At 31.1% G+C, this 26,428-nt stretch overlaps 1 protein-coding gene and 1 long non-coding RNA gene across 3 annotated transcripts in view; both read right to left on the bottom strand.

The window, feature by feature from the left end:
• Positions 1 to 1,672: 1,672 nt before the first annotated feature.
• Positions 1,673 to 26,428, bottom strand: part of LOC127734609 (post-GPI attachment to proteins factor 6-like) — a 32,680-nt gene continuing 7,924 nt past the window's right edge. Inside the window, exons 7-12 of one of the 2 annotated variants that reach the window (XM_052244588.1) lie at positions 24,668 to 24,873; positions 23,854 to 23,999; positions 19,444 to 19,622; positions 16,074 to 16,340; positions 14,241 to 14,451; positions 1,673 to 5,695 (exon numbers count right to left, since the gene is read on the bottom strand). In XM_052244588.1, the coding sequence (XP_052100548.1) occupies positions 5,556 to 5,695; positions 14,241 to 14,451; positions 16,074 to 16,340; positions 19,444 to 19,622; positions 23,854 to 23,999; positions 24,668 to 24,873 (1,149 nt within the window). In that variant the 3' untranslated portion in view covers positions 1,673 to 5,555. Of the gene's footprint in view, positions 5,696 to 14,204; positions 14,452 to 16,073; positions 16,341 to 19,443; positions 19,623 to 23,853; positions 24,000 to 24,667; positions 24,874 to 26,428 lie in introns of both variants that reach the window. The other variant, XM_052244580.1, reaches the window with a different exon arrangement.
• On the bottom strand, positions 6,355 to 10,619 carry LOC127734745 (uncharacterized). Its single transcript, XR_007997740.1, has 2 exons — positions 9,131 to 10,619; positions 6,355 to 8,208 (listed from the first exon to the last, which is right to left on the bottom strand). It is a non-coding gene; the product is annotated as an uncharacterized LOC127734745 (long non-coding RNA).

Genomic DNA, 26,428 nt, shown 5'->3' on the forward strand with positions numbered 1-26,428 from the left:
AAAAAGGAGAATCTCAGTGTAGTATCCTTAAGCAATATAATTGGTCCAGCAGTTTTATTTGTTATTGGCTTCGAACTAGCTTTCAGTTACTGCCAGGACTCTGTTCTATTTGTCTTGAGTGTTTTTGTGCTTTGAACGATCTGATGAATAAACATTTTCAACTGACTTTTGTCGAGCCTGTGACATTTATGTCGCAAAAGCAAGACATAGCGAACCTAGATTCCATCATCAGCAACATTTAGGTTCAGTCTGTGGTTAAAGTTTTTTTTAGACATCAATAACTTTGTCAAACCTTCATGGAATTTTTAGAAATTTGGACAAAATACAGTATCCAGAGCAAAATTTTTTAAATATTTTAATTTTTCCATATTTTACTGATAAATGGACTTAATTTTTTATTTAACAGTTAACAAGTTAATACAGTCTGGGGTTCAAGTTTGTTACACATGAATTACTTTGTCAAACCTTCATAGAATTTTATGATACTTTGGCAGAAGCTTTTTTATAATTAAGTGATAATGTCTGAAGCAAACTTTTGAAAATATATTTTCTTTTTCAGTATTTTTCTGATAGATGGACATTTACAGAGAGTCTAGGATTAAATTCTTTTGACATGATAAATTTGTAAACCTTCATGGATTGTTATGAAACTTAGACAGAAACTAATCTTCAAGACCAAGAAATAGCATCTAAATAAAAAGATTGTTTTTTTTTTAAATTCTGTATTTTACTGATAAATGGACTCACTTTTTAAGTCAATATTATACTTTTACACTGACAGCAGCAATCGTAGATGAGACACAGGATTCTGCGGACACAAATTTTTATAGTATAATCTTAAGTTTTGCTTTAAAACTTCTGTCCCAGGTCAGGGAGAAGATTGGGCACCTGCAAACATGTTTAGCTTGCCACATTTTGTATGTAGCCTATTAATCAGTGATTGTTGTTTGTATATCACATTTGTGTTTTTGTCATGTCAGGGCCTTACAGCCTTTTATAGCTGCTATGCAGTATGACTGATTGATTATTAGTGATTAAGGCCACTTAAAGCACTATCAACCATATCTTGGCGGTCAAACTTATTGGTTGAGGAAGCCGGAGAGAACCAAAACCTTTGGCTGGAAAACTGACAATCCAAGTCAATTAAGATTAGAGATGAAAGCACCTCAGTGTTGACAGGCTAGTTATACAATAGATAAACTACTTGGACCACTCAGCCACTGAAGCCATACTATGCAGTATGGGTTTTGCTCATTGTTGAAGGCAGTAGGGTGACCCTATAATTGCTACCATCTTCATCTTTCGGTCTCTGTTGGATAATTGTCTTATGTCTTATTGACAATCATCCCACATCTCCTTATTTTATATAAGAGAAGATTTTTGTAAAAAATGGGAACACACCTTCAGGCAAAGAACAACCAAATGAGATACAATATTTACCTTTAAGAGTGATAAATTTAAAAAAAATAATTCTGAGTTAAAACTTCTCAGTTAAAACGGCATATATTCATGTAAATTGCTACAACTTTTCCCATAGAACTATAAATAAATCTTTCAAATGCCAGTAAACTCTCCTCCCTCTCTGTGTTGGTCCTGTTGCACCATAATCAGGACTCAATAAAACACAAGGTTACCTAAATTTATTCTACTCTGTGGAAAAAAAAACCCAACATGAGATTGACTAGTTTTATTTCATTCTATATAACAATGTAGAATAAAAAAAAATATATATAGTACACCAGTTAACACTTAATAATAATAATGTAATCATTGACAAACTTCACATCCAATAGGTTTGATATTCAAAGTTCTAATACGTTTTTCAATGTAATCAACACTTGTTAATATAATTTACTTTTTAAAAGTAAAAGAAAATAATCAATGTTTGTAAAAAAATGTAATATATCCTGACAAATATCAAGAATGGCCACTCTTCAATCCAGTAAAGCATATTTAGCCTGGTTCAGTGGTAGTTGCCCCTTTACATAATTTATAACAAATTTTTTGTTGAATTTGATTGAAACTTTATTATAACAGTCAAGTTTGATCCAAATTGGCTCACAAGTTTCAGAGGTGAAAATGTGAAAAGTGAACACACAATTAATGACAAGTGGTACAATAGCTCACATTTTTGTCGAGCCTTCGACTTTTGTCGAAAAAGCGAGACATAGCGATCCTACATTCCGTCGGCGTCGTCGTCGTTGTCGTCGGCGGCGTCCACAAATATTCACTCTGTGGTTAAAGTTTTTGAAATTTTAATAACTTTCTTAAACTACCCTGGATTTCTACCAAACTTGGACAGAAGCTTGTTTATGATCATAAGATAATATTCAAAAGTAAATTTTGTAAAAAAAAAATTCCATTTTTTCCGTATTTTACTTATAAATGGACTTAGTTTTTCTGCCAGGAAACATTACATTCACTCTGTGGTTAAAGTTTTTGAAATTTTAATAACTTTCTTAAACTATCCTGGATTTGTACCAAACTTGGAAAGAAGCTTGTTTGTGATCATAAGATAGTATCCAGAAGTAAATTTTGTAAAAAAAAAATTCTATTTTTTCCGTATTTTACTTGTAAATGGACTTAGTTTTTCTGCCAGGAAACATTACATTCACTCTGTGGTTAAAGTTTTTGAAATTTTAATAACTTTCTTAAACTATCCTGGATTTGTACCAAACTTGGAAAGAAGCTTGTTTGTGATCATAAGATAGTATCCAGAAGTAAATTTTGTTAAAATTTTGTTCAATTTTTCCGTATTTTACTTATAAATGGACTTAGTTTTTCTTCCAGTTAACATTACATAACAGTCTGCAGTTTAAGTTTTTATTTTAAAACATTTATTAGATTCATAAACTATCCTGGATTTTTACCAAACTTGGACAGAAGCTACTTACAATCAAAAGATAGTATAGAGAGGAATATTTTTATTAATTTTTTTCCTCATTTTTGTTGAGCCCGTGATTAACAGCAGAAGTAGGCGAGACACTGGGTTCCGTGGAACCCTTACGAATTTTTTGAATGGTGACTATAAAAGTGAAATTATTTGAGTCACTTGATACTTATTTTGGTAAGGTTGCACATAGTTGAAATCTAGCTTACATGAATAATGCTCGATGGTCAGTTCTGAGAAAGAGGTTTCCTATTTTAATATATTCAACAGCATTGTCAACCCTAACTAAGCAAATGAAAGTTTACAATGTTTGCATAGGCAATTACACCAAATATAAAAGTAAAGTTTACATTGTGCAATACTATATAACAACAAAAGGGACCTGTCTGGTCTTCAGTAACAGGATTTTTTTCACTAGTTTTGGGTTTAGTTTTTTTAATGTGTGGACACTGGCTTATCACCGCCTACAATTTCTTTCTAATCCAGATTTCAGAAATGTTACTAAAATGTCCATTGGTTTTTTATGTTTTTGGGTTGCTGTATCAACAACATATTCCCACATCTGAGATTTTCTTTCACAATTATGCACCTGGTGATTTCTTTTTTTCTAAATTCTGAAACTGATTACTTTGGTTTGGGCTGTAAACTAAAATCAACGTTGCCAAAACATTTTAGCCATGATGTTTAACAAGTTTATCAAATAAGACAGAAAAACTGAAATGTCACTGATTTGGTTATAAATTCCTATCATGCTTTGGAAGCAGACAGTTTTTTTTTAAATATGCATAGCCAACCTCAATTCTTTATAAAAGAAAATGACTTTTTGCAACCTGACCATTTTAAGGCGGCATAATTTTATGAATTTTGCTGTTTCACAACAAAATACACAGCATTTATTGGTCTGGCTGAATCTATTGTGAAACAAACTGAAACCAAAGTTAAATACTTTCACAACTATTCCACAGTCTTCTCTGATCAGAATTTAGCTTAAAATTGATATAATTAAATAAGTTAAAAATAAATAACTTCCTTAAATTACCAGATGTATTATCAGATCTTTTAGTAAATAGTACAGTTAGTCAGATCTTCATAATCATAACAATGAGATCAAAATCATATAACAAGCATATAAATATATACAGATTTTCACAAATTACTATAATGCTCATGTTAATATTTAAAAAAAACAACGAATAAATAATGCATTATTCATATTTCTTAGATAAAAAATATCCCTGAATTAGCAGCATATTCATAACTAGTCAGGATAGGCTAATTATATGCTACTATATTAACAATGTAGTTCTCTATGGCTAGATATGGTTCACACTGAGATGCACAAAAGTTCACAAAATATATTGTAATGACAGTGAACTGATAATGAGTACAGTCCCTCAATCAACCAAAATATTTTAAAACTTATTATATATTATGGTTGGAGAAAATTTGCTAAAAAATTGAGATTGAAAGATTTATATTACAGCAGTTGACAATTGTTGGTCAGAAAGATTTGGAGCAAGTTATGAATAAAATAGATTCATTAGGGACAACACAAATGCCCCTGTTTGCCAGAAGGACAGTCTTTCCATTTTCAATTTTATTTCAACCCCTTGTGGTAATGTATTTGAGGCTGCCTTATAATTAAAAATTGTATGAATTAGTCATCATTTTCTTGAGATAATAGAAAAACTGTCATTTGTAAAAAAGAACTTATTTCTCAGTTTACCGCCTTCTTGGCAGTGATCATACACATTAAAAAATCTTAATTATAAAACATGATCTTTTTGATTAAACATATTTTGCATTTAGACTAGCTTGTAAAAATATATATTAAAATCTATACATAAACATTCAATAAATGTGGAAAAAAAATTGTTTTGCTTTAAAAAAAAATCAAATCAGAAGAAAGAACACCAGACTAAAACATCATTGTTCAGGAAAGAAAATGTTTTAGAGGCAAAACAAGGTGATCATTTAAGAAAATGCCCAACATAATATGTTTTTTGCCTATTTCTGTAAAACTAAAATTTCAAAGTAATCAGGAACTGTTTAAATATATAGATGACTTTCTAATTCGTGCACTTTCCTTTACATTTCATATGTCAGAAATCTTTTTGTGGGCATAGTATCCATGAGTCATATTATGTAATATACAGTTTTTGTCATTTTTGTTCATGCTTTTAGATGATAAATATAGTGTGCTGTATAAAACATTTTGCAATGACATCATGGCTTTGATATTAAGATTTAATTAAATTTAAAAATAATAAAAATTGGGCAGAGCTGCAAATTTCAATATCTTACGTCCCTTGTACTTTTTACTGTGCATATAACTAAAACAAAGTAATCTAGTCTAAACTAAAATAAATTCTGGACTTTTTTTAAATGAGGTAGCAAGATACAATGGGAAGATCAAGAAAGGATAGAAAAGTAATCTCATACAATATACTATAGTATTTAACATATGTCAATGATCTAGGATTACTACATTTTCTCCCGTTATCTCATGGCTACTCTAGAATAAGTGTCTACATATTTCAGAGCTATTAAGGTTCTTTTCTCTTCCAGTCAGTGCTTGAGTCTACTTTGGTGCTAAATCACCTGAAAACTCAATCAAAGATTCCTACTCTTTATTCCATTAGCTGGATTGCCCTATTTTCTCTAGTCATAAAATAACATTCCAATCTTGGCGAGATCTGCTAGGTTGTAATATACACTCCTCGTCAGAATCATCTATCCCATCAGCTGACATCATTCCCACGGCTTCCACCGGTTGGTTTTGTACTAGGCTGTAGTCTTGTCCATCTAGTAAACAAAAAGTTTTTCTTAAAAATGGCTATCAACATAAAACTAACTCCAAAAGTTTAAATCCTAGTCCTAGTTATGTAAATTTTCTTATCAAACTGATTGATTAACACAGAACTTGTTCAGTGGATAAATGTTTAATATATAATGTCCTGTATGCTTTTGCAAATAAATTTTCACATATTCAGTCATTATTTGATAGTTATACAAAATTTATGAAAAATTGATAATCTAGTTAGATATATTGCAAATTGTGATATGACATCCAAATATATATGTATATTAAAAATACCTAGCTTGGGACAATTTAAGATGAATAAACCTATTTTTTTTTTAATCTTTTTTCACAATACAAAATCATAACATCATATAATTTTAGAGAAATGCCACAATGTTATTCTTCATTTTCTCAATATCATATTTCATAAACAATGAATTTTTAAAATTTACAATTTTTCATTACTAATATTTGGTTACATTCCTCTTCCATAGAATGTATACTAGTAAACCAAATGTAGACATCCAATAACACCACCAACACCATTGATATCTTATTTAATAAAATTAGAATGAAATTTTTTTTTAAATTTGCGTTTGAGAAGATTTTAAAGTTCTACAGTTCCTTCAAGAGGCAGAATAACTACTGTAAATTCAGAAAATATTGTGAAATTTTTTATTAATGGAATAATGCGACTAGACAATAATAACTCACATTCTGATATCTAATACATATATCTGTATGCAGATTTTCCTGAAGTCACAATATATAATCTCACATTTTTGTCCATTCTTCAAAAATAGCAATTATAAACGCATTCAATAATTTCTGAATTTACAGTTTTATGGACAGGCATGGATCTTGCTAGTTAAAACATTATGCTAAACATAAAAGTTTCTTCAAATTTCTTCTCATGGTCAACTACTGCATAACTTATCTTTCTTCATATTGATAAATTTCAGAATGACCACTTGCAGTCCAACACTATACATAATGTTACAATGTTCAAGCAGAAGCAGAAGAATTTGCTGTTTTTATTATTTCATGGATAGATACCTTACCTGCTATGAAAGCATAAATACAGAATGCAATGCAAAACTAGCTATGGAGAAAAATTTGCCAAAGATCAGTTCAGAAATTATGATCCTTTAGACAGACAAAATATTGATGAATATGCTAAATTATAATACCTCCACATATTGCTACAAGGAAAGTGGTAGGGGTAAAATGAAAACAATTGCATATTTTTTCAGAAACCAGACAAAAGGAAACTTATAATATCACTCTGTCCATCTTTTATTTTAGTTAGTTAGTTCCTCGAAAAGGGTAACTGCTCTTTGTATCTTTACCATTCTGTCAAACAAACCAAAATCAGAGACAAAAGTATAAATCTGAGCTGCATTTGCTCCTGCACACCATAAGATAACATGTCAATCGTTTATCTACTTAAAGTTGCCTATCCAATAACTCTTTACAAGGCAAACACAATTTGCCAAAGTTGCCTATCCATTAACTCTTTACAGGGCCAACACAATATGCTAAATATGCTTGTCCATAAACATTTTACATAGCCAACACAAATTGCTAAAGTTGCCAATACAATTGGTTATTATTGGTTATTAATTAACTCTTTACAGATCTAATATAAAGTGATAAAGTTGCCTGTCCATTAACTCTTTACGGGACCAAGACCATGTGAGAAAGTCATGCTAAATTACATACCTCAAAATTAGTACAATTTATAAAAAGATATCTGGGCTATCTTAAATAAAGATTATGAACACAGTCCAAAATGCTGTCTAATACTTCCCGTTACAGCTTCCTTCTTGACAGAAAGTCTTAATAAAAAAAGTGTTATGATTTCATATGGAAAAGAATGAAAAGTCATTAATGATACAAAGTACCATATACAATTCAGTACATCAGACATGCATTTCAAAAAATAATTAATTGGGGCTCAGTTAAAACCGTTGGAAGACCAAATCAATTATGAAGTTGAATAAAATTTATTGAAAGAAAACCTAAATGTCCATGGAGGAATAAAATGCTTCGCTGGGGCGCAGCTTGATACGACCGCAGAGGTCGAACCCTGAACAGTTGGGGCAAGTATGGACACAACATTCAAGCTTGATACAGCTCTGAATTTTGATTGTTATTAAATATTTGACACAGCATAGGTTTCTGACACAGAAAGAATGTGGTCTAAGAACTTGAATTTTTTTAATTTACCTATTATGGTCCAATGTCCAAAATCAAAATACATGGTTAGATTCAGCATATCAAAGAACCCCATATATTCAATTTTTGTTAAAATCAAACAAAGTTTAATTTTGGACCCCAACTTGGACAAACTTGAAAACTGGGCCCATAATCAAAAATCTAAACACATGTTTAGATTCAGCATATCAAAGAACCCCAAGAATTCAATTTTTGCTAAAATCAAACTAAGTTTAATTTTGGACCCTTTGGACCTTAATGTAGACCAATTTAAAAAACGGGACTTAAAATTAAAAATCTAAATACACAGTTAGATTTGGAATATCAAAGAACCCCAATAATTCAATTTTTGATGAAATCAAACAAAGTTTAATTTTGGACCCTTTTGACCTCAATATGAACCAATTTGATAGCGGGGCCCACAAATAAAAATTCTAAATTCATGGTTAGATTCAGCATATCAAAGAACCCCATATATTCAATTTTTGTTGAAATCAAAAAAAGTTTAATTTTGGACCCCAACTTGGACCAACTTGAAAACTGGGCCCATAATCAAAAATCTAAACACATGTTTAGATTCAGCATATCAAAGAACCCCAAGAATTCAATTTTTGTTAAAATCAAACTAAGTTTAATTTTGGACCCTTTGGACCTCAATGAAGACCAATTTAAAAAACGGGACCCAAATTAAAAATCTAAAAACACGGTTAGATTTGGCATATCAAAGAACCCCAATAATTCAATTTTCGATGAAATCAAACAAAGTTTAATTATGGACCCTTTTGACCTCAATATGAACCAATTTGATAGCGGGGCCTACAAATAAAAAATCTAAATACATGGTTAGATTCAGCATATCAAAGAACCTCATATATTCAATTTTTTTTGAAATCAAACAAAGTTTAATTTTGGACCCCTATTTGGACCAACTTGAAAACTGGGCCCATAATCACAAATCTAAATACATGTTTAGATTCAGCATATCAAAGAACCCCATATATTCAATTTTTGTTGAAATCAAACAAAGTTTAAATACTGGACCCTATCTTGGACCAACTTGAAAACTGGGCCCATAATCAAAAATCTAAACACATGTTTAGATTCAGCAAATCAAAGAACCCCAAGAATTCAATTTTTGTTAAAATCAAACTAAGTTTAATTTTGGACCCTTTGGACCTCAATGTAGACCAATTTAAAAAACAGGACCCAAAATTAAAAACCTAAATACACGGTTAGATTTGGAATATCAAAGAACCCCAATAATTCAATTTTAGATGAAATCAAACAAAGTTTAATTTTGGACCCTTTTGACCTCAATATGAACCAATTAGATAACGGGGTCCACAAATAAAAAATCTAAATACATGGTTAGATTCAGCATATCAAAGAACCCCATATATTCAATTTTTGTTGTAATCAAACAAAGTTTAATTTTGGACCCCAATTTGGACCAACTTGAAAACTGGGCCAAAAATCAAAAATCTAAATACATGTTTAGATTCAGCATATCAAAGAACCTCATATATTCAATTTTTGCTAAAATCAAAAAAAGTTTAATTTTGGACCCTTTGGACCTTAATGTAGACCAATTTGAAAACTGGACCCAAAATTAAAAATCTAAATACACTGTTAGATTCGGCATAACAAATAAATAAATGTGATCAAAGATTTTACAAATCTAATGCGCCATACTGTGCAATTAAAGATTACTTCTTGAAATTTTTCAATATTTGAAATTTGAAAAAAAAATAATATTTGAAGAATAATTCTTTTTAATTTCTGAAATCTGAAATGAGAAAAAATTGGCCCCCCACAATTTCTTTTTATCCCCCCCCCCCTTTTTCCCCCAAAAAAATTCTTTCCCTCAAGATATGGTCATAATCTCAATTCAAATTTCCAATGGAGTTGGCAACCATAATTACCCATTTAAATTTACCACAGTGCTAACTTAATCTATTTTATAATAGAATTAATAAAAATATAGTGTCAAATCTTTCATATGGATTTTTTTGTAAAAAAAAAAGATGAAAACATTTGCAGATATTTTTACTGGTCTTCCTTTATAAATATGCATTTCTTTAAACATAATTTAAAAGCAGTGTAAGGGAAGTAACCAAAACGTAGTATTTGGATTACCTCCCTTACACTGTTTTAGATTATCTTTATTGTTCATTAACCATTACTTTATACATAATTTAAAAGCAGTGTAAGGGAGATAATTTCAATGATGTATTTGATTTATCTCCCTTACACTGCTTTAAATTATGTTTTGTACTAAAGTATTTGTCCATTAACCAGGACAACCTTGTTTTTCCCCCTTTTTTGCCCCTAATTCCTAAACGGTTTGAGCCATAACCCCCCAAAGCAAATCCTAACCATCCCTTTGTGGTATGGAAACTTGTAGTATAATTTCAGAGAGATCCATACACCGTTCCACAGTTATTGTCTGGAAACTAGAAAATGCTCATTTTTGGCCCCTTTTTGGCCCCTAATTCCTTAACTGTTGGTACCATAACCCCCAAAATCAATCCCAGCCTTCCTTTTGTGGTATTTAACCTTATGGTCAAATTTCAAAAAGATCCATTCACTTAAACTAAAGTTAGAGTGCGAAAACCAATATGTATTCGGACGACGACGCCGGACGACGACGACGCCAATGTCATACCAATATACGACCACAAAATTTTTTTGCGGTCGTATAAAAACAGTATACCATTGTCATGTATTTGTTAATACTACATCCCATAATTTATGCTACCTGTATATGTGTGTGTCAAAATATACATTAGAAGAAACACAGCTGAATCAACATTTTTGTCTTGAACAGACCCATAATATTATTATGACAGAAAAAATCATTTTCACTAAGTTGATAGGATAATTATAAATGAACATAGAATCTGATTAAATATTTAATAACTCAAGAATGGTCATTATAAAAGTATACACTACATATTCACTACATCAAAATTATGAACCTCTAGTAAATCTACACTAAGAAACTTGGAAGGTGGCAACTTGTTTATATCTACATTAAAATGAAAGACAACCAGAATAAGATTACAATGCCATCATATACTTAAAGGAGTAGCAATATATCAAAAGAAAAGGGATTTTATTGCTGTTTTTCATTTTGACAATTATTTAAAGATATATATAGACTTAACCATATGGTAATATTGATACCATTTACTGTAAGTGACTTGTTGGAATATCATATTGGGATCTTCTTATTCTCTATTTTGGATATTAAAGGACAAAAAAATCACTTAATTTCTGGTCTCACAGATTGACATTTTAACCCATATTTTTCCTATCAGAAAGGATATAGGTCATAAATATCAACTCTTATTTTGAAGGGTTTATAAGAAAACTGCTTCCTTTCCATTAAGCAGTAAAAATTCTTCTTTAATTTGTTATCTTATTGTGTTTATTTTTTAACATGCACTCATTACACTGAAATACATATCTTCCTACTTTACTGTCAACTCATAATAACAACATGCCACCTCCAAGATCATAGGTGAAATAAACTTTAGATTTCATAAAAATTTATAATACAATTGTTTTGGAAAATGTAAATATAAATATTCCAGTGTTTTATTAGACAGAATACATACAACTTAATTTGCTTTCTAATAAATACTACCACTCTGTTTATAACTGAATATCACTCATCAAATATACAAACTCACTATCAGACTATCATGATTTATATTTGTGATAATATTTCACCTAATATAATGAAATTTTCCCTCGTTATTCAAATAAAAGGGCACCAAGCCTTAAAATTTTCAAATGCTGTTACAAATTTGAACACACATTTCATTCCTGCAACGAGGAACCCTGAGTTTAAACCATGTTACATTGAGCCGTTGATAGTTCAGGCCAGGTAGTCTAAAAGTGTTGCGATTATTGATAGAAAAATAATAAATTGTTGACACAGAGATATGTCTCACCTTTATGACATTGTTGGTATAATGCAAATGTTGTAATTACAATGACAATATTTAAACATGCAAACTATGCAACACATTCAAAGTCAATAAACCATAATTGAAGGTGCAGGGCCAAATAACCTCCATTCAAATGAGAAATGCCAATGCATATAAAACTGCACACCAAGCATCATGGACATATCATAACTCATTCCTTTCAAAACAAACCTAAACACAAACTTAAACATGTAAACTATGGTATCAAAGTCAATGAACCATGATGAGGGAGTGTGGCCTTAACATATCCATTAAAATGAGACTTTCAAATGCTATAACAACTGCATACCAAATATCATCAACTTAAAATAAGTGGTTCATCTTAAACTGACCTAATATCCAAGAAAATGAAATGTGCCAATGCTAATGCATCTACATATCAAATATCAATGACCTACTTGAACATGTAAACTAAAGTTTCAAACACCATTACTGAGGGGCGAGGGCCAAATTATCTCATCTCATGAAGGTATAATGATTATATTTCCTGCTTATATTCATAGCTGGGAGTAAATATTCAAATATGATATAACAAATTAAATTCATATGTTTCAATTTTCAACAAATTCTGTTTCCTTAGTTGATTTCGGGTATGGAATTAATTTTGTACTTACATCCAAATCTTCTTAAGAATCACACTATCTATTACGTTATTGATGTCTTAACTGAAATCAAACCTTTTCATTTCATACAACAAATTTCAATGTACAGGAAACACATTTAATTGTAAAACTGCTTACATTTCCTTCCTGAAAAGCATGCAAAACAGATATCAAACCATGCAATATAAATATATATATAAATATATAACATTCAGAATATCAAAGCAGTGTGCATGCATATAGAGTTCATTTCTAATCTGCCCTTAAATCAAAATTGATCTGTAATTCCTCATTAATTGACTTTATACCAAAAACAACCTTTTTGAAAACATAACAAAATTTCAGACAACAAATTGATGATTAAAAGGATGAAGGCTTTTGTCATCCAGGGGCCTTAATTCATTATTTTAGTTGTAGGGATGTTCTCTTTTAGTTATGAGTAATTAACCGTAGCTGTGAAGATTAAAAATTCTAAACTCACTTACAATGAATTTTTTTTTTACCTTTATAAAACAAAATGACAATGCAATACAAATAAAATTATGTTACTATGAGAGAACTGTTGAATTCACAGTTGTCAATATCTTTCATAAAAATCTGTTTATGACCGGACATGCTATGTTGATAAAGCAGAATATATCAATCAATCAATAAAATAATCAATCAATCAATCAATCAATCAATAATCTTTATTTACAGAGGATAACCTCATTACTAACAACTAATCTTCCTAAGGGTCCTCAACTAATAAATACTAATGATTATCTTCTGTAAAATAAAACCTGAAAAATGCTCTGAAAAACAAAAAATATTTTCTTCCTAAAAAATGACACACAAAGAGGAGAAAATTTTGAGGTAATGACAACAACTATCAGATTTTGCTTGATAGAATTAGGTCAGGGTCAGAGATTTGTACATTCTTAAATTAGGTCCAGGTGAATGGTATGTATATTCATAGAATAACTAATATGTGAAAGCTAACTAAAAAAATCACAGAACTCACTTTAGTTAAAAAAAAAGCTAAATGAATAAAAAATGTGATGTAAGTTAGATGAATAAAAAATAAATAAAATAAACACTGTCATATTGTGATATTAATATAAAGAGCAAATAAAGAAAAGTAATACAGATATTTAGAAGAGCTAACTCAAAAAATCACACTGTCAAAATGCCAAAAATTAAACCACAACATAACATGAATGTATCAAGCTTCAAAAATATTTCTAGTAAAGTTTACAATATAAAGTTGACCTAAAGATAAAATGGTGGCAAGTTGAATTTAAAGAACACAGATTTTTCCAAAACAAAACAGATAATATAAAATGACATGCTATGCATGAAATAAAATCAATATCATCTTGCTTTAAACAATAACTCTTTCACCTAAAAATCAAATGATTTAATGTATTTAATACAAGAAATGTACATTCATAGAAAATACAAAAAAATGATTTTGTTTTCTGACAGTTCAAACTTCTGACTTTTATTACATATTCATTAAAACATACCAATGAATGTAAACCAGAACCAATATAAAATATGACTGTCCAAATATTCAGTGTGTTTGAATTAGCTCTGATAAATAAAGAAATAAAATAAGCTATGAAATGTTAGTCATTAACTATTACAGTAAGTAGGGCCACTAATCAAATGGATATTGCCATTGCCTGTGTCCACCACCTGAACATGGCCACTACCTGATAAAATAGCATCATCTGATTGGATATCACTACCTTTGGATGTTTTACGTGATGGCAACAGAAAGACGATACTCAGTGCTATGACCACATGCCAGGCACTGTGTGTGTATTTGTAATTCTGGTCTGTCTCCAAGAAAGCAAATATGATAAGTCCCGTCCCTGCTAGTAAGACACCAGGTAGAATGAATTTCAAATATCTCCATTTTGATGGATAACAGTTTTTACGTTTACGACATTGCACTATCTGTAATATAAATAAAGATGACTGGAAATATATATGTATATATAAATCTCAACTAAAGAATAATTCAATTTGTAAAATATGTTCCATCACCTTTTACAAATAGGAATACAAATATTACTTACTACCTGTAAGTAAATAAGAAGACAGAAAAATATGTAGCAAATGTAGGTGTAATCTGAGTACATTCTAGTGCACAGAAGTACAAATTTTTTTTTTTTTTTTAGGGAATCTGGTATTGCTGACTGATCTTTGACAGCCTCTGTTAAATTTATTCACAACTTTTCTGGACTTGCAGTAATTAAGAGCTAGACATCTGTCTACCGTTGAAAGCCATATGTTTATCTCTAGATGTTTTTTTGTTTTTTTAGGGTTCATTGGGTTGCTGTCTCATTGACATACACCAAACATTTCGGTTTCATAGAACATCAATTTAAATACTTGTAAGAGATGGCGGGAAAATCAGTGTGTAATAGTGACCCAGTGGTCTTGTTAGCCCAATTTAGAAGGGACTGCACCCTTTGTCTAGCCCTCCTGCCTTTAAAACCTTAATTCTGACATATGTTGTGTCACTTGTGTGCCCTAAGGTTCAATATTATTGATTACACTTGCATGGTGTTAATTTCTAGGTAATTACCTCACAATGTACCTGGAATTAATATCTCAATCATTTATCAGATTGGATTCAATTTCGATGAGTCATTGTGATGTGCTCAGTACAAGGACGTATATTTCAGTTATATAAATCCTTGGTTCAGCTTAAGGCAACTAAGTAGAACTTAATATCGACTGCTCAGTGTTCTACCCATGGTTACATGAAATTGGAGGACCGTAGTGCCTCTAGCCCATATCAAGATTCAAGGGTTGAAAATTTTCATGAAATTAAAAAGCATGTGTACTTCTAATGACCTGATATAAATATAAATAGTATATCTATTTCTCACATTTGCAAATTGGTCTCAGACAAGTTAAAATACTCAACAAAACTTACATGCTGAGAGTGAAATATTGTGTTTGAAAATCACTGGACACAGTTTTATGATATGCCTGACATCATAAATATCTATGACTTGGAGAAATTCAAAGGTAGTTTATTGTTAGAATAGAAGTTTTCCAAAAATCTTAGGACACATAAAACTGTACATATGTGGGGGATACTAATTTGCTATGAAATTTGTTATTTTCAAAACCATCAATTTAAATTCCAAATGTATGATAATAAATCCACTGATTTTATATGTAAAAAGTCAAAAGCCCATCAATCAACAGCTTCCCTGTTACTATTGGGCATTAATAAAGTACTTTAACAATAAGTTACTCACCATTATATGAATTCTTCACATTAATTTTTAGTGAACAGTAATAAAGCAATGTCATTGTTATTTCAATGGTAATCCAACCACAAATCCTTTTTTCTTAGATATAAAGAATAGATATATAGTGGTGGTTCTAACATGTTAACTTACTCTTTGATTCTTAGATAAAGAAATATCTTTTTTTATAAATTAAACTGATATCATTTCAGAAGTGAGGCAATTTGAGATGGAATTAACAACAAAACTAGACAATGAAATTGTAACTATTTGTGTGTTAAAAAATCAGTCATAAGTTGACCTTGAACTTACCCAAGAAATTGACATAATGACGACACCAGTAAGAGCTGGAGCTACAAACACCCACAGTCCATGTTTGTTATATTCCACACCTAGGGCTAGACATAGAGCACCAAGCATGTGGAAAACTGATCGAACTGTATCATTTAATTGTGACATTGCCAGCAAGGTCACCCAGAAGGACATGATAGATCCATAAAAATCACAGAAACTGAGCACTCCATAATCCATCATACACCATGTATACTTCACATTGTTGACATCACAGGCATGGTAAAACTACAAAATACACAACCATAAACTATTCTTGATGCTTACAATGAGTTTAATATAGGTGTCTTAGCTTTTCCATGGTTGAAATTACTACAAAGTGTTTGCGTACTATTAATATAAGGAATTTTAGATTTACTTCTATATACATCCTTATTTTTGTGGTTTTCATATTTTAAGATTTCTTTACAAAACACTTTTACACAATACATTTTTACAATTGAGCTATTGCTGTGAAAACACTAATAATAAAACTTCCAATAACTTTCCATATTAACAAGATTGTTTTTTTTTTTATCCCAATTGAATTTATTTCCTTTTTAAAATTTGAATTGAGCTTCATTTTTGCAGTGGTTGTACTTAGTGAAAATATCCTTATTCATTTTCTTGCTACAGATCATCACTGAGCTTTTCTGAGAGCTATATTGTAAGATTTATTTATATTTTTTCCTAAACATAACTAATAATTGAATAGATACATACTCTTCAAATTAGGAAGATTAATAGAATCAATTCAAAAATTATTTTCGAAAAAGGAAGTGTGTAGTCTATGTTGAATAATAACAATCCACTTTTTATTATCTTTTTATTTACATATGTTTTGGTAAACTGCTTTCATCAGCGTTTTATTCTATCAAGGGTTCTACATTTTTTTTTCTACATTCAACAATTTCTTCATGACCTTACATGCAGAAAAATTTGCATTCTGACTGTATTCATATTCAGATTTTTGAATACTAATTAAGACTGATAAGATATGTCCTGAGTTTAGAATTAAATAACAAGTTTTTGTTTATATATATATTTTTTTTACAACTTCAATGGCAAAATAATAGATCTTATCATATACAAACAATAATAAAATGCTCCGCAGGGCGCAGCTTGATACGACCGCAGAGGTCGAACCCTGAACAGTTGGGGCAAGTATGGACACAACATTCAAGCTTGATACAGCTTTGCATTTGGATTGTGATTAAATATTTGACACAGCATAGGTTTCTGACACAGAATGAATGTGGTCTAAGAACTTAAAAATTTAAATTGGACATTCACCTATTATGGTCCAATATCCAAAATCTAAATACATGGTTAGATTCAGCATATCAAAGAACCCCAAGAATTCAATTTTTGATGAAATCAAACAAAGTTTAATTTTGGACCCTTTTGACCTCAATGTGGACAAATTTGATAACGTGGCCCAAAAATCAAAAATCTAAATACATGGTTAGATTCAGCATATCAAAGAACCCCATATATTCAATTTTTGTTGAAATCAAACAAAGTTTAATTTTGGACCCCGATTTGGACCAACTTGAAAACTGGGCCCATAATTAAAAATCTAAATACATGTTTAGATTCAGCATATCAAAGAACCCTAAGAATTCAATTTTTGTTAAAATCAAACTAAGTTTAATTTTGGACCCTTTGGACCTTAATGTAGACCAATTTGAAAACGGAACCAAAAATTAAGAATCTAAATACATGGTTAGATTCGGCATATCAACGAACCCCAATAATTCAATTTTTGATGAAATCAAACAAAGTTTAATTTTGGACCCTTTGGACCTCAATGTGGACCAATTTAAAAACAGGGCCCAAAATCCAAAAACTAAATACACGGTTAGATTCAGCATATTAAAGAACCCCAAGAATTCAAGAATAAAACCCCATTGAAATTGGTCAAGAAATAAGCAATTTATACGAAGTATCTTCTTTTGCACAAGACTGTGCAATTAAATATTTCTTGCTATTGCGCAATACTGTACAATTGACAATTTCTTGTTATTGCGCAATATTGTGCTATTGGATATTTCTTGCTATTGCGCAATACTGTGCAATTGAAAATTTCTTGCTATTGCGCAATAGTGTGCAATTGAAGATTTCTTGCTATTGTGCAATACTGTGCAATTGAAAATTTCTTGCTATTGCATAATACTTATTATATAATAATTTACACATCCTGTTTGTTCTCCTACCATATCATTATTATTTGCTTTTAAATATAAATCAGAAAAAACCAACTTAAAATGGAAAATTTTAAAAGAAAAAAAAAAGGAAAAAATAAAAAAAATCCCCCCCCCCCCCCCCAATGTTTTGAACCCCCTTATGATTCATCACCCCCAAACTCAATCCCAGCCTTCCCTTTGTGGTATGGTATCTTGCAGCACAATTTCAGAGAGATCCATACACTTGAACACAAGTTATTGTCTGGAAACTAGAAAAATGCTTATTTTTGGCCCCTTTTCGGCCTCAAATTCCTAAACGTTTAGGGCAATTACCCCCAAACTCAAACCCAGCTTTCCCTTTGTGATATAAAACCTTGTAGTACAATTTCAGAAAGATCCATACACTTACACACAAGTTATTGTCCTGAAACTAGAAAAATGCTTGTTTTTGGCCCCTAATTCCTAAAATATTGAGGCAATTACCCCCATCATCAATCCCAGCCTTCCCTTTGTGGTATGGTACCTTGCAGTACAATTTCAGAGAGATCCATACACTTGAACACAAGTTAATGTCTGGAAACTAGAAAAATGCTTATTTTTGGCCCCTTTTTGGCCCCCAATTCCTAAACGTTTCGGCAATTACCCCCAAACTCAATTCCAGCTTTCCCTTTGTGATATGGAACCTTGTAGTACAATTTCAGAAAGATCCATACACTTACACACAAGTTATTGTCATGAAACTAGAAAAATGCTTGTTTTTTGCCCCTTTTTTTGGCCCCGTAATTCCTTAAATTTTGAGGCAATTACCCCCAAAATCAATCCCAGCATTCCTTTTGTGATATGGAACCTTGTGGTACAATGTCAGAGAGATCCATACACTAACACACAAGTTATGTCTGGAAGTTACAAAAATGCTTATTTTTGGCCCCTAATTCCTTTACTGTTGGTACCATAACCCCCAAAATCAATCCCAACCGTCCTTTTGTGGTATTGAACCTTGTGGTAAAATTTCATAGAGATCCATTCACTTAAACTAAAGTTAGAGTGCGAAAACCAATGTGTCTTCGGACGACGCTGGACGACGACGAAGACGACGATGACGCCAACGTCATACCAATATACAATCACAAAATTTTTTTTTCGGTCGTATAAAAAATGGTACTCACTGTAGAAAAGAACATAGTAAAGACATAAACAAGTGCCTCTACAAACATTCTACGTCTTAACGACAGAAATATTCCTGGGATAAAGAATGCATTACTGAGAGTTAATAACAACATTGTACTTAGAATTGTCCCATCTGATTCTGCCATAGATCCATCAGTACAGCCATAACCTCTCCAATCTATAAATAGAACAGATAAATTGGGAATAACTATGTAATTTGTAAAAAAAAGGAAACCAAAGAAATTATAAAAGTATGGTTGGATAAAAGGTTTGTTGCCAACAAATCTCAATTCTAAGACATCGGACATCAAATGCTTATTGATCAATGATAAAATAAAAACAAAATCTATGAGATGTGTTTACTAGAAACAGGTAATCCCCTTGAATTAATAAATGAAAAAGCTGCAATACACCAGTTTCACATTTAACTGCGCATGTCTAACCTAATTAGCCAAACTATGAAATCACGCGATAATTCCCGAGAATTCATCAACTGGGGCTTACGGTTCATAAGCAGACCATGCAGACTTGGAAAAACAATCATCTGATTAAGTGTCTGCGTTTACATGTGCATACAACACGAGCATCATTTGAATCAAAATATAAAAATTATATTGACGAGATAACTTTATTAACAATGGCACATTAAAATATTTAAAAACAGACTACTGTTGTGGTGTTGGTTGCAATAATAGACGATCTGATATCCGCCTGACTTTGCACCTTTAATTGCCACGAAGAAGTGCATGGATTCACGCTGAGGTCGTTCAGTATTTTTGTGATTTTACTTTTCACTTAGCGGGTAGAATAAATTAGATAAATCAGCGGGGCTCACTTCATATCCATAGTATAAGGTCATAAATTAAGAAGTCAATTAACACCTTAGCCATGTGGAATCCTCATTTTACCTTGTACAATCTCACCTGGTGACAATTGATAAAAACGTACCCTTTTCTACATACAGTTACCGAAAAGGGGACGACCATTTGATATTCTGATGGAAGCTGGAAGGAAATTTATTCATATTTTGTACACAATTATTTCCTTCATTTTGTGTTGCAGATTATTCTTTTTCATCCTGCCTTGGGCAAAATTATTTATTTTCAGCTCTTACTTGACCAGGATATTCATTTTTTAACCCACCTCGCAAAAATCAAATGGTCATCTCCTAATATAGATGTTAAAAATGTTAACCTTGGTACCTAATTTACTCTGAGATATCATGGCCAGTACGGTTAATGCAATATCATTTTTTTTTAATAATTTAGGAGGGGGTCATTCAGCAATTTGATCTCATTTTATGGTTAAGCGTGGTAAATACAGGATATTCAATTACGTTTAATGATATCTTGTAAATTTAAAAATCAATTTGAAATGTCATTACATCTATCCTTTTTTTTTTTTATAAAATATTGAAAATTTTGGACACAAAGTATGCTTAGATATGCAATATATAGAATTTGCAAAAGTTGAAAATATGTAGAAAATTACTCTGGCCGTTGGCACTGAACAACTGCTTAGACTATGTCGATCATGAACATAGCCTAGAAATTTAAATGGTATTGAATGCATTGTTTAAAAGTCTGATGTTTGGAAATTGAAGATAAACCTGTATTTCAGATAAGTATTTTAAAACTGCATTAACTATATCTCACTTCATTATCATGACCGTATAAAAACATCAATGAAGCAGAACTATTTGAAACAAATGTACATGTCTATTACAACAAGCATTCTGAGAGTATTGCATGGCAATACATAGTCCCCTACCGGGTAAAAATTCATTATACTGGAACAAAATGCTAACTTGTTATATAACTTGCCATGGTGTAAACAAAAAGTAAATATCATGTCAATATCTTCAAGCATGACTAAAAACAGTGTGGAAAACTGATTATATGAGTGAATTTTTCAAGTCCAAGGACCATAACTCTGCACAAAATTATTAGACAGAAACAAAAATTTGATCTTGATCTGTAACTTGTCATGATAAAACTATATACCAATTATCAATCAATATCGTATGAAAAAAACATTAGATATGATTAATAGTTCTCTAAAATTAAATATGATGTAATACAGTGTATATCTATTTTCAATAATAATCAAATATAATTAATAGTTCCAAATATTTTTTCTTTCATTTGTCACAAACTAATATAGATTTGTAACTTATCTATAAAATGTCAACAACTTTTATCTACACAATGTAATGTATTGAAATATATACATAATAAAAATACATTATTATCTAATTGAAGGATTTCTCTTCATAATTTTTTTTATATATATAGCATTCAGAAAATTAGTTTATACTAAATAACTAACAAACCTGCCAAAAAATTCTTCAAATAATTGAACAAAGAATGTCTTTTAAAAAATTAGTTATCTCCCTTTGTACAGAAATATGGTTTAACATAGTACTCTAACACTATTAGATATGGTCCAGAGTTATAGTCCATAACTCTAGATTAAATCATCAGACCGGAACAAATTTTGAACTTGATCTATAACTTGTCATGATAAAACTATATACCAAATATCAAATCAATATCTTCAAGAACGAAGAAAAAAAGTGTGGAAAGCTGATTTGCCGGACTGACAGAAGGACAGACAGACAGACAGACAGACAGACAGACAGACGGAGTGCAAACCTAAAGTCCCCTTCGACTTCGTCGGTAGGAGACGAATTAACAGGAAAGTGTTCTATTTTATGTTTTATGCCATGTATGCTGTAGCAGGATAAAACGCATGATGACCCCATTTATTTCTTTTTGTATTCTGAAAGCATTTTATAAGAGCTATCTTCTCACATTTTATTTTAAAATACTATCATTCAGTTTACCTTCAAATATTCATATAATGATGCCTTTTCTTTGTATGATCCATACAAAATGTTTCCTATTTTCACAGCCGTGGTATATTGAAAACAAACTCGGTGACCTATCATTGTGTTTTTTTATATTTTTATTATATCACAATATACATGTACACTACATCTTTGGCAAAGGATATAATGAAAAATTCTATCAATTTTCGTTTATACTTCCATGCTATACCATTAGTGGAAATTTCGATTATTTAGTAGCGACATCCTTAACTGGTCCTTGTACCCATAAAATTTCACGCAAAAGTCACTATAACAGTAGACGGCTTTTGTTTAAAAGAAAATTAAAAGTTGAGTCTAAGGTACTAAACCTTATTGTAGGCCGTTACCCTTTACATGTTACAAGAAGATGTAAAAAAAATATTTGAGAAAAACTGAGAATTGTTTACGGTAACTCACACCGAACGAATTGATACTGGAAAGGAACTGATATTTAATGTATTTCTGATGTTTATGTTGTTTTCTTTTTAACAAAATATTTTTCTCTTTTCACGAAAAATTATACTTACATACAGCACTGTAGCGCAGTAAGCAAAAGATAGCAACTGCAAGGTATATATTTTTTTAAACCATTTTATTCATAAATACAACAGTTATGAACCATTTACGTCAACAAGAAGACTTATTTTCTTGTTTGAATTGTTTTATGTCAGTACCTGTTATAGCTTACTATTCGGTATGCATTTTCTAATTGTTGAGGGCCGTATGGTGACCTATGGTTGCCGCGTTTCATCTGTCATTTGGTCGCTGGTGGATAGTTGTCTCGTTTGCCATCTTTGTTCAAAATTTATGTTATTCTCTGTATATACGGTCATACTATTTAGTTTGAATATATAAAAAAAACGATTATTAATATCTTAAAATTAAATAATCTTGGACCAATATATAAATTTATTCGTCCCAATCATAATGCAGTTACATTTGTTAATATACAATTGTTTAATGTCAGCAATTGCCAAAGATATAGTAGCTATTATATCTATGATGTCAGCAACAACTTCTCAAATAGCTACATTCGCCGTGACAAAAATACTGTGTACTGGTATCATCTGTTTAGCTGCCTCCAGCATACACCACGAGAGAGAGAGAGATGTGTATTATCGGTTCATTTATTATTGTGTTGCTAAATATGAGGGTCAATCGGATAGCCCCCTGTCACGTATGATATCGTTAATTATCACGGGATTTAAACTAAAACGCGCATAGGATTTCGAGATCAGTGTTGATAAGTCGCTTATGTGAAACTGGTCTATTGGAACTAAATACAAATCTTAAGATGAGCTTGTAAAGGTTGAAGATAAGAAGGCAATTTAATTATGAAGCCTGGATATTGTTTCAATACATCTGATGTGACCCTCAAGATATGCCCTGTGTGCATGCTTGACTTAGATTCAAGCTGTCAATACAAAGTTAAAGCAGACATAGAATAGGGGACAGACATGCACACAGATGGATGGATATGTTATACCTATATACCCTCTATCCCAAATAGAAATTTACATTTGCCAGAATACAATAATACCTGATAAACATTCACAGGAGCTGAACAACAACATCCCGCTAAAAAACTCCTGACAATTTCCCTTCCCACCACACTTGTTGTCTACACATCTTGTCACAAAAACTTGTATTAATACTACAGGTAGTTTTAAACATTTTTCTTCTGTCCTAAAAAACACATTGAAAATAAGAAAGTGGAAAATTTCTAATTGCCTCTCAAGTCAAAACATAAATTAGTTCTACACGTTAATACCTTATCTTTTTGTTCAACAAGAGAGTAAAGTTAAAAGAACCTTTGGACAAGTTTGAAAATGGAATATTTTAACATAACTTGTTTTCTATAATATGATTATAAGTAAAGTTTTAAAAGTATTTTATACATATAGATACTACCACTGCATCAAGTGTGATACGATATTTACCCACTCAAGACAGTTAAATTTTCAAATTTAAAACGTGAGGCTCACCAAGTGTGTTTAACATTTAAAATTTTACTGTCGAGAGTGGATAAATATATCTTGTATCGAGATTCAGTGGTGGGATCAAAAGAACCACACGTTGATTAAATAAAAATAATCAACAGGTCAGGAAAAGGATATATCGGGTAAGAATTAAAGAAATGTATTCATCAATAAAATCTACTGCATTTATGTTAACAATCCATCATACATTTCTTATTATTGTCAAAACCCTCAAATGGAAAATAAATATAAGTTTTTTAATCCCACTTAATCTGTAATTCCTAGTCTAATACGCTGGAAGAACATTTCAAATTATTTGAATGACTATATATCTTGCAATATTGAAGCTACATTGAAAACTGCCAAATTACTTACTTGTTTTTATTGTAACAAACACTTTTCATTCCCAAGTACCATCGTCCACCAGAAGGATATGGTATGTAAATTTTTGATGTTGATGCTGTCTCAGATGTTGTGTTTACAATCAAACTCACCCCTCCTGGACAATCTGTAACGGTTGTCAGTGAAGGAATGGAAGATTTCATAACACACAGGTACATCTCGGCATCTTGTACAGGATGCTGTTAAGGTGGAACATAAACAATATCTATATCCAATTTGATTACAATAATCATGTTGATGAAAAATGTATGTCATTTGATATACAGTCAACCCTGTCTATAGTGGATATTCATCATAGGTATATCATAATAACTGTGCCCTATATAAAGAGGTTAAGGAAATACTATTATCTAGGAAACATACTTTTTTAGACTTTTTTTCCCTTAAAATTGTCAAGTATTTGAATGCTTTGTGGGTGCTTTGAACTAGCTTTCAGCAAGTGAGAATAATCTCAGATCAGTATTTTGTGTCCTCTGTCTTTCTGTAGGTTGTTTTTGTGCCTAGTACTGATCTGACGAGTCAAGCCCTTCCAAACTGATTTTTTACAGTTTTTTCTTATGTTGTGCTGTAACAGCACTTTCACAAGTACGGGAGAAGATTGAACACTCACAAACATGTTTAATCCCTCCACATTTGTACTATGTAATCCAGTGGTTGTCATATTTTACTATTTGCCTAAATAGTTTATTACTGTTGTATTTGTTCTGATTATTATTTTTTTCTTCCGCCAAATTTTGTTATCGTGTAAAATTTTTGTTTCACAATATGTCGCTAAGATATTTCTTATATAGTATCATACAGTTTATGCGCCTTTTTATTTTCACCCATTCTAAGCCGAACAATTTTCTTTGTAAGAGTTATCTCCCTTTTCACTGTTTATCAAGTGTGTGCATCTCCTTCGTAACAAAAAAGATAGCGACAAAATTCTTTTTCTAAATTGTTCGTTACATCCTCAGGAATTTTTGACTAATTTGGATTGAAGCGATTCGATGAAATTTTAAAGGAGTTATCTACCTTTACCAAATAAATTTGTCTGTATGATTTTTTAACTCATAAACCGTTTACTGTATAACCCTGGAATCTTTTTATCTGAGGTCACTAGGTCCTAACTTAGAAAATAAGGTCGAGGTCAAAGGTCAAGGTCAAGTTCTCAATTTTGACTTTTCCTTGTTTCTGCATTTCTCAAACACTTTTAAAGATATATATGAGACAACAAGTGCAAAATGTTTGCTTTATTGTAATGAAGATATGTTACATTTGGTCTGAAACAATCTAATGGCATCTTATAGGAGTCAGTGCCTCTGAAATGTCCAATTATAAGGTTAATTGATTATTACTTCAATTTGGTTCATTATAAAGCCATATGATCCTTTACAAAAGGTTGGATGACATATGACCTTGAAAAATGACAACCGGAAGTGACCTTGAGAATACCGGAAGTAGCCATTTTTGCACTTTCTTCATGGAAAAGTACTCGGAATCCATATATTTTGTAATTTTAATACATTAACTTATCACTGAAGACTAGAAATGACTTTCGATAAACCGGAAGTGGCCAATTATCTCCTGGTTTACAAGCAAAAGTATATAGAAACTATATTTTTGGAATCAGTGTAAAAGAAACTATTATATGAGACCAGAAGTGACATTTACTTCATCGGAAGTAGCTAATTATCTCCCTTATTTCACTCAGAAGTATATAGAAACCACTTATTTATCGCATCAGTATGAAGA

Source organism: Mytilus californianus, unplaced genomic scaffold (assembly GCF_021869535.1).
Source record: "Mytilus californianus isolate M0D057914Y unplaced genomic scaffold, xbMytCali1.0.p SCAF_1, whole genome shotgun sequence".
Lineage (NCBI taxonomy): Eukaryota > Metazoa > Mollusca > Bivalvia > Mytilida > Mytilidae > Mytilus > Mytilus californianus.